Source organism: Phodopus roborovskii, unplaced genomic scaffold, assembly GCF_943737965.1.
Source record: "Phodopus roborovskii unplaced genomic scaffold, PHOROB, whole genome shotgun sequence".
Lineage (NCBI taxonomy): Eukaryota > Metazoa > Chordata > Mammalia > Rodentia > Cricetidae > Phodopus > Phodopus roborovskii.
Window position 1 is genome coordinate 209,881 of NW_026125791.1, and position 14,403 is coordinate 224,283.

The 14,403-nt window shown below is 38.9% G+C and overlaps 1 protein-coding gene across 2 annotated transcripts; it reads right to left on the reverse strand.

Annotated features, from left to right (window-relative positions):
* Positions 1 to 3,024: 3,024 nt before the first annotated feature.
* On the reverse strand, positions 3,025 to 11,404 carry Taf9b (TATA-box binding protein associated factor 9b). Of its 2 annotated transcripts, XM_051178655.1 has the most exons (8): positions 11,345 to 11,404; positions 9,713 to 9,832; positions 9,059 to 9,140; positions 8,575 to 8,711; positions 8,364 to 8,498; positions 7,490 to 7,565; positions 5,791 to 5,901; positions 3,025 to 4,824 (listed from the first exon to the last, which is right to left on the reverse strand). In XM_051178655.1, the coding sequence occupies exons 1-8, from the start codon at positions 11,396 to 11,398 to the stop codon at positions 4,655 to 4,657; spliced, it is 885 nt and encodes a 294-aa protein (XP_051034612.1). In that variant the 5' UTR covers positions 11,399 to 11,404; the 3' UTR covers positions 3,025 to 4,654. The 2 variants fall into 2 exon arrangements, with proteins under 2 accessions (XP_051034612.1, XP_051034613.1); XM_051178656.1 differs by lacking the exon at positions 5,791 to 5,901.
* Between the last annotated feature and the right edge of the window lie 2,999 nt (positions 11,405 to 14,403).

Sequence of the window (14,403 nt, forward strand, 5' to 3'; positions counted from 1 at the left end):
CTGGAGTTTTCCTGTCATACTTTTGTAGGAAGGATGAGAATAGAATCTTTTTCTTTTTTTTTTTTTTCAAGATAAGGTTTCTCTATAGCTTTATAGACCAGGCTTGCCTCAAACTCGCAAGATCCTGCCTCTGCTTTCCGACTGCTGGGATTACCACCACTGTACAGTGAGAATAAGAATCTTGATGGGATCGAGTATCCACATTTTGAATGGAAGGGTTGGGGCTGCAATACTGGGGAGGTGGAATTAGATAAATGCCTGTTCCTTAATGAAAGCCTACTCTTGATTTATTACAAATGTTTTCCAGTTCTTTTTTTTTTTTTTTTGATTTTTTTTTTTCAAGGCTGGGTTTCTCTGCAGAACAGCCCTAGCTGTCTGGAACTAGCTCTGTAGATCAGGCTTACTTTGAACTGACACATTGGCCTCTGCCTCCCAAGTGCTGGGATTAAAGGCATGTTCCACCATAGTCCAGCTAGATTGTGTAATTTTTGATGACAAGGCTTATAAACAATCAACCAAGACAAGCCCTAGCTCATTTTTCCCATTCTTGTTCACATTCCCTAGTGTGACCATTGGTTTTCATTTTGATTCCCATTTCATGGCTCCAAGTACTGAGCTTTTCAAACATGTCTATTAATTTCAGTGAAGCCAACAGTCTGTTTCACATACACTTCTTCATTTTCAGTATCGTTTGGCCATTACTATAAATTACAGGGATTTACATTGTGAGGAGTCTGCATAGTGTTTGCTTATAATTATCTAACTTTACCTTATGAGTTATACATGGCATATATGTATGTAGTATGCTTTATTTTCGTCATTTTAATTTTCTTTACAATGAATAGTTCACATTTTTTTTCTTTCTGAGCAAGATGCACATGTCCTTAATCCTAGGAAATACCAAGTTCTACACCAAGCAAGGGTATTATAAAGTGAGACCCTATCTCAAAACAGAAAATTATTTTCTCATATTTTATAACTTCCACTAAAAATGTGAACCCTGGGTCTATGTAAACATCAGATAGTTTAGAAAGCTGCTTGAATCCTTGGTGCTTCTGTTCCAGTTTTACTGGCTGCCCTAGGTTTGTTGTATGCCTCTGGGGTGTTCCCTTACACCTTGGAAACCATTGCTTCCCCTTTCTCAGTTGACTCCCTTTTTAGCGTTAACTGCCTCTCATTTTACTCTTTTGAGTTAACTAGCCCTGGCTGGCTGGAGTTTACCTAACTCAGGCTGGCCTTAAACTTCCGGTGATCCTCTTGCCTTTGCCCTCGGAGTGCCGATTGTAGGAATGTATCACCATAGCTGGCTGATTGACTTTTTAGATAAGTCTGGACTTAATAACTTCCTGAGAGACTGCCAAGGAGGAAGATCGGAGACTTAGTCTGAAATGGCTATTCAGCTCTTAAACTTGATTATTAATTTGGTTATGCTTTATAAAATACCAAAGGGTATATAAAACCTTTTATAAATCTATTACAAACATTTGGTATCTTAGATAACAAAATGTCTGGTGCTCATTCTTTCTATAAAATTATTTCTATATCATAGATATTCATGTTTATCTAATTATAAACCCTTGGTTATGTAACATGATGGTATATAGTTATAGCCTGAATATCATTTTATCAGAGTTGAAGGCATTTTTTCAGTGTCACTGTCAAGTTAATTTGGCAATTACTTAAGCAGAAATTGTAAAATCTGCAGTTATTTTAATTTTTGCATTATAGTTAATACACTTTTCCATATTGGAAGTTAATTTCACATTGTACCATGTTTCTATATGAGAACAATATCAGATGCTGGTTTGAGTAGCAGGAATTTTAGTTTTGGTAGCTGAGGGCTCAGGGATAACAAGTCAACATTACCATTACTGTTGCTCCAGATGTTCAGCTAACTTCCTCCTTGCCACACAAACTGCTTTTGCTTTAATACTTTTATTACAAGTACACAGAGAAGCTGAAAGAACTATAAAGATCCATGCATTTAGTACTTAGGCTAGAATTGACAGCATCATTTATCAATTTTTTTCATTGTATCTTTTAAGTACTGTGAGACTTTCCAGGAATTTCTGTTTACAAAGTTCATTCAGTTTTTGACTTTTTATGCACGTCTATGCACATGTGCAGTGCAGTGCCTGTGTAGGTGAGAGGAGGTTGTTGGGGTTACAGATGTTTGTGAGCTGCCATGTAGGGGCTGGGAATCCAACCAGGGTCTTGGAAAACAGCCCCTATTTAGATTTTTAATTCAGAGAATGCATAGAGAAACTCCAGTTTAAAAAAAAAAGAGCCTGGCAAGTAACCAGACAGTTTCATACCACTATGTACTTAAAAACTCAGTGGAGGGAATGAATGTTAAGATTTTTGTCGTGACGAAATTTAAAACCTAATGAAAGAAGACAGCCAGGAATGGACTATTCTGTACATGTGCAATGCGATAAGAATGTTGAAAAGACAGGTTTTAAATAGTAAAATCACTTTCAATCCTCTAATATATCCACAATAACTCCCATGCTATAAATGAGGAATTCAAATTTTGTGTTTTGTTTTTTTTTTTTTTTTTTTTTTTTTGGTGAGCTGTGTAATGGCAAAAATTTTATAGTGTTCATGCTAGCCTCAAACTTAACTGATCCTGATCCAGCCAGAGCCCCCTGAGTGCTAGAATTGTAGGTATGCATCACCACTCCCAGCTTAAATTTCATCATTAGCTCATTTGTTTCCTGTTTTTTTTTCCTAATACCCAATTTTGATTCCCTCTTCCAGTCCTCCCCCCCCCCCACACACCAGAAGCACCCTTCCTTAGACCAGTTTTAGTTTGGTTCAGAGCTCTTTACAAATTCCCAAAGAGAACATCTTGGTTTGTAAGATTTAAACCCATCTGATTTTCAATTGATTTCACCATGATTCAAATGTCAATTCCCAGGGGAAGCAACCCGTTCCCTGATGCCACAGCAATAGATCTGTATTGCTATACTGTTGCCTTACTTTTCCTGAATCTCTTCAGTCAGCAATGAAATGTCAGTGATAAAGTTAATTTTTTATTAATAATCTTGGAACAAATACGTTAATATTTACTTATAGCTTTTACAATCTTGAACTTTCTCTCACACATACCAGCTAAACCCTCACAACATCCCTGTGAGGTAGGCAGGGTAGGTGTTTCCCTATTAGTGAGGACAAGGCTCAGAGGTAAAGTAAGGTCACACGGTTGGTAATGAAACTAGTACTAGAACCTAGGCCACCTGATATTCTGCCTCCCTGAGAACATTCAAGTAGTGACATCCCTGTTGTATAATGCACATTTCTCTTAAATTGATCAGTTCAACTTTCCCTAACATTCTTACACATTTAAATGGACATTTCTGTCTTGTTACAGTACTACTTTTCATGTGTGAAACACCATCCTAATACTGATACTTTTGATGACCCATGGCTATAAATCTAAATAATGGGAAGGTTTTAGGAAGTTCTGCTTAGAACATTTTTCCAGTGTTGGCTATATGGAACTTTAAAGTTACCAAATCAGTTTTTTTTTTATTTTCTTGAAAGTTTTGCAGTCTTTCTCAGTGAGTCTTATAGGTAGGTATGCATGAAAACAAAATATAGTATTTAGAAACATGGTTGGGAAATTTCTGTAGGGCATGTGTAAATGCAGTCAGGTGACACTAATCTGTTTTCCCTGTTGGTCTGATGGGGAAGGACAATCATTAGAATCCACTTAGGGTTGATTCCATCTTAATGTGTGACACCCTCAGCAGCAAGCTAGACAGATGATCTGAATGAAACCAATAAGACTGATTCAAGCAGTAGTAACCAAAGCATATACACTTGCTCTTCAGTGGTTTGTCTATGTCCAGTGTAAACTGCTTACCAAGGCAGGTTTTATGTTATAATGTTTTTGTTAAATTATAAATAGGAAAGATGGTGAAGCTATGAACTTACAATGCAACTGAATATAACTGATATACATCTGCCTGCCAATGAGTAAAGCTTAACAGGCATGAAAGGCAAGGGCCGAGACCCAACTGGAGTGAAAAAGCAAATGCAGACACTCAGGTTCAAGTGAACTACAGAATGCTAGGCATATGTGGCATTTTACAGATTCCAGTTCGTCTTAAATTTAAGTGCAATGGTAAGTGACTTAAGGCGATGAGAGGTGGGGACAGAAAACAAATGGGATCTTGATAAGCAGCTGAGGTGGGGAGTTAGAAAAGACCAAAACCCAGATACATTCAAAATGGATTTAGCTCCCTTCTAAATCCACTGTTTCAAAAAGTTCACTAAATTGAGAGATTTGGTCAAAAATGACAATGGGAATAGTTAATCTAACAAAGAAGTCATCTTTAGATGTAAATGAGACCAGAAACTGAAATCCAAGTGCTGCTGTCAGTGACATGGCACAAAACTGCTTCTAAAAATAGAATTGCCATGGTGATATTCAACAGTAATTAAGCAGTCTAGAGACAAGTACTTATATATCTGAAGCCTATTGAGAAAACATTTGTACTAATAATGAAACCTACCAGGTGTAACTAATGTGAAAAATATTGCCACTACATTTCTAAGATAAAACTTAAATGAAGACCTAGGCTGTTCAGTCCACCATATGGGTTCAAACGTACTAAGATTTTAATGTGTATAGAACAGACTTCTTTCCTTACATAGTATCATCATCATCATCGTCGTCGTCATCATGTTTCCTCTTCAGTGGGTTTGAGTCACTGCCTGTGTTCTGTGAGGAAACCATGTTGGTGGTAATGAGAATATTTTTGGAGCCAATCATTGAAGGATTAATCAGAACATTTTGGACTGCAGTTGTCGCAGGAGCTATAAATGGAAAAAACAAACACCAAAACCCATAGCTCAATTGCCCATAATCCAAGAGTAGACAACAAAGCAGAATGTTATTTTTATACAAGTTTGGACTGCAGCATAGAACTGCCTCACAGAAGAGATACAAGTAATTACTAAGAGTGGAATCCAATGTTTATCCATTTTTAGCTTAAATTTGCTAATAGTGGTATTTATCAGGCATAAGAATGTTTGGGTCTATGTATAGATAAATATTGCTAAACCTATCCATTGCAAAGTTAACAATTTCAATTGTAATTAGCATTTGATGCACTAGATTCATGTGTAAGGCCTGGAGACGTGTTTCTTTTGTCGGGCATTTTTCAAAAGTCATTGCACTTCTATGTTACTTCTGTGTATGTGCAGGTGTATGTAACATGGAACACATGTAAAGGTTGGAGGACAACTTTTGGGGGCCAGTTCTCTTTTTACACCACGTGAGTCCTGGGGATTGAACCCAGGTCATCAGGCTTGGTGGTAAATGCCCTTACCTACAGAGCCATCTTGCTGGCCCAACTTTTATCTAAGTTGTTTCTTGTATGGAGATAGTTTTAAAAGATGCAGTCTAAACATACACATAAGTAAATTGCTATGCCAGCAGCCTGTTTACGTTATGCCAATCATGCCTGTCACCTATGAAGTGAACTAAAGGCACATTTTCATTCACTAAATGGTATCATTTTCTTCAGTTTTTAATCGAATCCCTAGACAAATCTGTGAACCCACATTTCTTTTGAATTTGATGAGCACACTCAATATGCTATCCTCCTGAAATGTTACATATATGTCAACTTCCCCTAATGGTGGAGACCCTCATTTGCAGCTCTACCCTGTCTGCCTTTCTGTTGTGACACTAAAGCAAAAGTCTTTCTCTAGTAATACAAACTGTTGTATGATTGAAAATTGTTGATGAATTCTGTCCCTGCTTCCATATCACGTTACCTGGTTTGGCAGGTGTGGACTGAGAAGGTGGAATCTGCACTGCAAATCTTTGGCTTGTCACTGACACTGCAGCTGGAACTTTATTTGGGACAGATACTGCTTGTGGGGGTGCTGTAGTTACAATGAACAGATCATATCAGTTAGATGACTTATATATTTATAGTCTATACTCCATAGCTTACAGGAATACACCTTTTAAGTATAGAGGGCTGGTGGGAGATGAGAAAATGTCATTAGAAATGAGGGCAGAGTAATTTTAAAAATTTATAATGGGTATTCTTAAATAATCCCTCACTCTTGGGAGTTTTCCCCCCCCTCAGTTTAGTGTATTAACTGTGCTAAAAAAGAGAAGTGTAAGTTTGCTTAACTTTTAAGATTACATCTTTAAGAGGAATTTTGAATTAAGATTTATATTCTAGGTGTTACACGCTAAAGAATGTAATGGCAACTCGTAACTGATTTTTTTTTTTTTTGCTTACTTGCCTGTTACATCACTAAATCCTGCTGTTTCATGTGCAGTGAGTGAGTGGCATGTAGTCCGGCTAGTCAAGAGGCAGAGACAGGCAGAACACTTGAGTTTAGGAGTTCAACACAAGCCTGGGCTACATAGTGAGATAACTTTCCAAAAAATAAAAAAGCAAAAATTTGATATTCACTTACTTAATGTGAATACACAGGTATGTATTAATGACTGAAAAGTACATGGATTTTATATGCAAATTTCTGCTCACCTGGGGGTATATGCAAGTTATTGGAGCTACACACACCTAACAACAGTTTAAAATGCTGACATGTAAATCTATATCCTGAGAATACGAGATAGTTCACACCTCAAAGTTCAAATGCTATCTTGGCAGTATTCCTCAACTGTAATCTGAATATTCACAAGTCTGGAGGATAACAAGTTTTAAGGCTATCCTGCATTACAGATTAAGACCCAGTTTTAAAAACAAAATTAATCATTCTTATACTAGAAATGTAAAGACACTGGAAAGACTCAAGTTAAATATAGCAAGAGCCATGAGATTTGTAAAAGGATTTTTTCCCCGAAAAACATGAAAAAAAAAATCAGAAAACTTTTTTTTAACATTGCTAAAAACAATGATTCCTAAACACCATTCACTAAAAAGAACTAAGGGTCTTTGGAGAAGTTGTTGATTCCAAAAGCTGGATAAAGAATATAAGACAGGCTTGGAAATGTACACAATATGAGAGCTATTAAATACATTACAGGACATAGCTTGGGGGCTCTCAATATAAGATATTTACCATGATTTCCTTTTTGAAATGGGGTCTTTCTATGTCACCCAGGATGGTCCTTGTATTGCTTGTAAATGTAAGTATTGAAACTTATTTTTAAGATCCTTAAGCTTTCTGTAGATTTTAAACTTTGAATCTGTACCCACTTTATGGAGACATTTACTTAAGTTGATTAAGTAGGTAGCTGGCATGGGTGTGCTTGGTGACTTGAAGCATAGAAGGTGGAAATGTTTTTAGAATCACAATGTATACCAACAAGAGCTGGGCCAATGTCATTTGGAATTGGTTAATCTTTGTGTTTTTTTTATTGATAAGTAAAATTATCAATGGCAACATACAGGAGTTTCTGACTCCCATTTTGACTTGGGTTATGGTTCAAAAGCAAATGCTGAGACGCTGTTTTCACCGTCCAGAAAGGCCATTTGCCTCTTTCACTTACCTACAGTGGGAGTAGTAGGTCTGCTACTGACAGCACCAACACTTAATCTAGGAACTAGTCTTCCTTGGTTAGGTCCCTAGGGGATTTAAACACAAGTTAGTTTTAATGTTAAGATTTGACACCTAGACTTGATGAAAAGTGAAGTTATAACTTGATGTGAGTTATTAGTGGATGATCCAATGCAAAATGTCTGTTTTCATTTTCTTTTTGTGATGCTACTGGGGATTGAAGTCTTCTGGGTTTTAAATCCAATATTTGGAGTTTTTGCATGCATGCATACATACACACATAGTTATGACCCTATCTAATTCTGTAGATTATTCAAGGTAGAGTCTTATGAATGGAGACAAATACTAACTTAGTGTCTTAACTGTGCCTAAATTAAAACTGTCTCCCAGCAGAATTTCAAAGGTAGCCCAATATGGAGAATTCCTTTTTCAGTACTGAAAGAGCCTTAGGTCATATGTCTGACAAAGGTCTAATTGCTGATGGCAATTTACGTCACACACACAAAACTGTGGCAAAGTACAAAGATTGAGCTACTAGATCTGGGAAATCAGTCCTAGTTTTGCCACTGTCTCCATGAGTTGAGGTTCCCTTGTATGATGAGAAAAATTTCCACTGGGTTAGATGAAATAAGAAAGTTCTTTATAGCTTTGAAAATTAAAAAAAAAAGTTCTAAGAAACATTTTAACCTTTACTGTGCTATCTACAGGAAGTTTCCTTTTTATAAGCTTACCCGGTCCACCTTATTTTGAAACTTCCTTATTTTGAGATAAGACACTGACTTAGCTCAGGATTGCCCTGAAGAGATAAGGCATTGATCTCCTGAAATTCCTGCCTGGGATTCTAGGATCAAGCCAGAAATTCTTACCTTTTTAATTAAGGACTTCAGCCTATAGTTTGGAGCTGTTAAGCAGTATCTATCAGGTGGCAGTCTAGGTCCTGCATATGGTTTAATCAGTGGCAAAGGAGTTTGATTTTTCTGCCTTGCAATATCTAGTAAAAACTAAAAGAAAAATCCTCATTAGAGATAGAATATTTAAAGTGTAAGTGAAAATATTTGCAAATAAATGTTTGCTCACATCTCTTGGAGGAGGAGAGGTAAAAGACTGGTCAGCCCGACACTGGATTGCCAATCTCACATCATCTGCATCAACAGTAGGTTTCTTAGCATGACTTGAATAAATTTTTGCATCATCCAGAATTGTGGTCACATATCCTTTAAGAGCAAAATAATTTTTATTACATGAATGAAGAATATATATATATATATATGTATACAGCTATACATATATATTTTAAGGCAGGGATGCTAGTATTTATAGCTCTTTGGTTTAAAAGGTTTCACTAATTTCTGGAACATTTAAGACTTGCTTGTAATAACTAATTGTCCTATTCACACGATACTTTATTTAAACAGACATACTATATACTACTGTCCCTTAACTTGAGCTCCTTCTTAGTGCTTTACTTATTTCTAGATTGGTAACAGAATTTGGTTTAAAGTGCTACAATAAATGATCTTTTCTAGTTCATAGTCTTTTTTTTTTTTTTTTTTTAACTTACGGAAAGCAAATTCCAACATTTGATTTATAACCCTTGGTTCATACTCTGTGATTCCCATATCCTTCAGGATCTGTGCCATCACCTGTGGATTCAAATAAAAACAAAAAAGCAGATGCACAATGTGGCATATTTTTATGTTTGCTACAAAGTCTGAAAGTGCCCCTCCTTGTGCCTTCTCCAGTGAGTGTCTGTTATTACACAAAATCAGTCATATGCTTTGGGTGAAAATTTTTATTTTAGCAAGGGTGGGAGTAAAGACACAAGAAAGGCCTGAACTAGCTTTCCAGGGAGAGGTAGGGGTGGGTCCAGCTGGCTGTCATTTTCGGATGTGACAGTGAGGGAAGCTAGCATCAGAACCCATGTCGCAATCAGGGCTCATAGACTGGTTGAAGGGAGGAGGCTGCAGACTTGGGGGATGGGGGCGGCCCGGAGCCAGCGAGACAAAAGCCCCCAGGTAGCCCGCACCTCTCTGGAGGGGCTCCGGGAGCGTGGACTGCGCCCCAGGGACCGGTGAACCCCACTGCCCTTTCCCAGCCAAGTCGCCTAGCTAGCTGCAAATGGCACCCCACCCACTTTATCCCCACCAGGCGCTAAGTCCGGTCTGCCATACAGGGCATCTCCGAGTGCGCCTGGCTTCGCTACCCTCCCGCTTACCAAGGCATCTCTAGGAGCGTTCTTGGGAGGCGCCATCTTGCTAGACTCCATTTTCTCCTGCGACTCTTCAACCAGGCAGAGAGAGCTGCAGGCTGATTCCTCCTCGCCCAGGCTCCACCCCTGTGGGGGATGGAAGGCGGGCCTAGCCTGCAGCTCTTCAGCCTGGGCGGGTTCCCAGCCGCTAGCCCCCACCTGTGTGGGCGCGGCTACCCAGGCTGGTACAGCTGCAGGCTCTGAGACGATGTAGAGAAGTCGCCCTAGCAACGTTCAGTGACTGCACCACGCATCTCTAGCTCTGCTCCCGACCATTCTCACACCCCTTAATGACCACAGGCCCTTTTCCAATTTCCTGGACTTCCCGCAGAGGCCCTTCCTCCACCTGTCTTAAGGCAAACATGGCATGGGCAAATGCAACAACACCTTACATCTGAATATCACATTAACAATGAATACATTTTTGTAAGTGTATTACTAAATTTTCCCTGGGCCATATTGATACCACAAAATAATTTGCTGCTTCGCTGACATTCAAATTTAACTAGGAATTCTGAATTCTCTTTTCTAAATCTGACAACCCTACCCAAAATACCAGCGTTTCTCAGCCTATAAATATCAGATATTTACATTACGATTCATACCAGTAGCAAAATTACAGTTAGGAAGTAGAAAGGAAATAATTGTATGGAGATTTAATTAAATTAATGCTTTTATTTAATATATTTATATATTATATTTAGCGTGTAAATATATATAAATACAAATTATATGTAATATAATTAAAATGTAATAATATTTAGTAAGTTTAATAATCACAAAAAACATGGGGAACTGTATTAAAGGGTCACAGCCTTATGAAGGTTGAGAATCACTGAAATAGCCACTATTCTTCATTTGTAGAGCTCCCGTCAAGCATATATAAGCTCCTTCTTCCCTCTACCCTTCTCACAGTCTGAACAGTTCACGCCATTAAGGTCCAAATTGGGCCCTTTCTTGCTTCCCAGACTGCCTAGTCCCGTGTTTTTCAGACTATGTTAGGCATAGGGACGAGCAAAGAGAGGCCATAGTGGGTAAAGGCTCTTCTCATGAGACAAATTTGACGACCCGTCCTCCTCTAAAAAAATGCCACTGGGCTTGAGCGACATGACATTTATGCCATGGCACCCACTCTTCCAGCCCCCAGAATTAAAGACATCCGTCAACAGTCTCTAGCTTAAAAGGTGTCAGAGAATCCTGTTCCTACATGCATCAACTGTTCTCCTATCTTCCGCCTTTGACATGGTTGCCATGATACCTAGATCAGACAAGATTAGGCAGCAACATTGTCTCTTTCCTTTAGCCCATTAGTTAGGAACAAGTCCTATCAGTGCAGTCTCACAAAATTACATCACATTTCATCGTGCTTTGGTATTTAGGCTAGAGCTGTGATGGTAAGAAGCATCTTTACACCAACTCCGTGCTAAAAGTGAACAAGGCCTCTCAAATAAGGCTCCTTCACTTCCTCACAACTGAAGGGAAGCTCTTAGCTGTAACAAATACTGTTTTACTTAAAATTCTACGATAGTATTCTCCCCACACACATTAAACTTTAGGGGCTTCGAAAACCTTTCATTTTGGGTAGAGCAAGCAGTTTACCTCATCAGACACCTCAACGATCTCGTCAAAATCAACCGACCTCCAGACAGCCATTTTGAACTTTGATGGCACGCAGTGCGTGTGCACGCATGCGCGCACGCAGACAGACAGACACACACACACACACACACACACACATACACACACACACACACACACACGAGCCCTTCTTCACCCACCGTGCCCCCCCCCCAAGCCTTTAGGAATGCGTTATTTTCGGTGAGAACCTTCATTCTGTAGCGTCTTTCCCCCACGCTCAGAACAGCTGACCAGTGTTCAAAAGTAACAATAATTACTCTTTCAAAATAAGTAGAAACGAATAAATGAGTAGTTTGTACATAGTATATAACACTTATAAAAAGAAAAGGCACTGTTTAACCTCCACAGTTTTGTTTTAAAAACTTGTCTATTGCAATATACAAATGGTACCTTGTTTCTATAGGCTTTTCCCAATGTACTTTATTATACTATTGGGATGATTAGCCTTTCAAAAGACAACCCAAAACACAACTGTACTGGGTAAGGAAATGCACAAGGTAACATGTAAGAAGTAATTGAACACAGTATTATTTGTTGAAAAATTGATGTTCATTTTAATTCTTTAGTTTAATTTTCGGTTTTATTACTGGTATTAATCTAAACAAAGTGGTAAGAATAAATAATAGCAACAGCTAGTGGTAATTAATAGACTAAGTGGTAAAAAATAGGACTATTTCTCATTTTTGTCTTCTGTCAGCAATGTAATTCTTGGATACTTAAAATCTGTGAGTCATACTGTTGTATCTTCTTAATAGATGTAAGTTTAAAAAGGGAAATATAAACAAAATATCAAACAGCTATAATTAGCCTATATTGAAAATAAAATAAAATGCTCATGTTGTACATTTAGATTTTAAAAAACATTTATTTTTCTGTGTATGTGTTATGTCTGAGTGCATATATATGCATGCAGGAGTTCAAGGAGGTCAGAAATCAGATCTCCTGGGACTGGAGTTAGAGAAGGGCATGAGCCATCATGTGGGTGCTGGAAAGTAAACCTGGGTGCTGGGAAGTAAACCTGGGTCTTCTGCAAGAACAGTAAGCATCCTTTTTTTTTTATTATTTTATTTTATATAACCAAGTCCATTTAAATGAAAACAAACATTTATAGACAATATTTGGGAATTTGGGCATCGTTCTTTCCAAACTACTTCCTGATGGTAAGGGGCACTGTCATGGGGGATTCTAAGAAGATGCAGAAATCCTGGCTGTAGTTTTGAGGCTGCTTTGTCCAGCTGTTTTGAATGTAAGATCACCTGGTAGTCTGTTTCAGGCTTGATCAAACCACATTAGTCTGGAAGGAATCCACAGCTATTCATTTTCTGTGGAAACAAAAATAGAAGTCCTTTTCCCCAGTAACTTGTCCTTGAACTTAAATTTTGGAGTCAAAGCATTTTTTTTTTATTTAATTTATTATTTTACATGTCGATCCCAGTTCCCTCTCCCTCCCTCTCTCCCTCCCTCCCTCCATTCCTCCCTCCATCCCTCCCTCCCTTTTACCCTCTCTGCCCTCTCACATGCACCCTAACCACCCTCCCCTCCCATCCCCCCACCCCAATTCCATATGTAGGGGAATACCATCCAGTTGGGGTCATGTAGATCTGACAGGTCATGTGAAGTAGGGACTAGGGCTTCTCTCCTGTCTCTAGGTTAAGGAAGTTATCCCTCCATGGGGGATATGTCCTCAAAGTCCTTTTGTGTACCAGGAATACATCCTGGCTCCACTGTCTGAGATCCCTTAGACTGCTCAGTCCTTCTGGCTGTGACCCATATTCAGGGGGGCCTGAGTCAGTCCCATGCTGGACTCCCAGCTATCAGTCTGGGGGCCTGTTAGCTCCTCCTTGTTCAGGTAAGCTGTCTCTATGTGTTTCTGCTGCCTGGTCTTGTCCTCTCCATCTGCATCTAGGTTCTAGTTCAACTCAGTGTTTATGTATGGGTGTTTGCTCCTGTTTCCAACAGGTATTAGATGAGGGCTCCATGGATAAGTTAGTTGTTGATCTCAGTATCCGGGAAGGGTATTTATGGTAGCCTTTCCACAGATGCTCAAATTGTTAGTTGGCAGCAGTCTTGTAGTTCTCTAGACATTTCTTTGTGTTCAATTTTATCTTCAAACCAACATTGGCTCCCTCCTCTCTCTCTCTCTCTCTCTCTCTCTCTCTCTCTCTCTCTCTCTCTCTCACTCTCTCTCTCTGTCTCTCCTGTCTTCTATTCCTGACTGGGCTCAATCTTCCTGGTTGCACGTGTTTTCCTTTCCTTCCCCTCGTTTTCTCCTACTTCTCTCTTCATTCGCTGCCCCCCCCCTCTTCCCCTGTGCTCTGGGGAACTTGTCCCTTCCTGGTTCTGTGAGGGACTTTATGAACAGTAAGCATTCTTAGCTTCTGAGTCAAAGATCTTTCTTTCTGTTTCTGTTCCAATACAGCTTTTGGGGGATTCTTCTTTTCTATTGTGTTTCTATAAAAGTTGTGTTGCAAGCTTTCTTGTTGGACTATCTTTGAACCACCAGTCCACAAATAATGACCCAGAGAGTTATTATTGATTATGAAAGCTTGACCTTTAACTTAGGTTTGTCTCAACTAGCTGTTATAACTTAAATTAAGAGAGGCATTATCTCTCTTGCATCTTGCACTTCCCTTTTCCTCTCTGTGTCTGTCTAGCAACTTGGACTTTTTTCTTCCCAGAATCCTCTTTGTCTGTGGAAGTGCAGCCTAATCTCTTCTTACCTAGCTATTGGCCATTTAGATTTTTATTAAATCAATTAGCAGGAGCCTTGGCAAAAATACCTCTTTACGGTGTAAACAAATATTCCACAACAAAGCAGAACGCACTGAAATATAATATTCACTTTTATATACAACCCAGATCTTATCAAGATCCAGTTAGAGTGATTTTCTCATGATATTCTAGTGGAACAACATTAAGATAACTATCAGAGCTCTCTGGTGGTGGCACACACCTTTACTCCCGGGACTAGGGAGGCAGAGGCAGGTGGATCTCTGAGTTCAAGGCCAGCCTGTTCTACA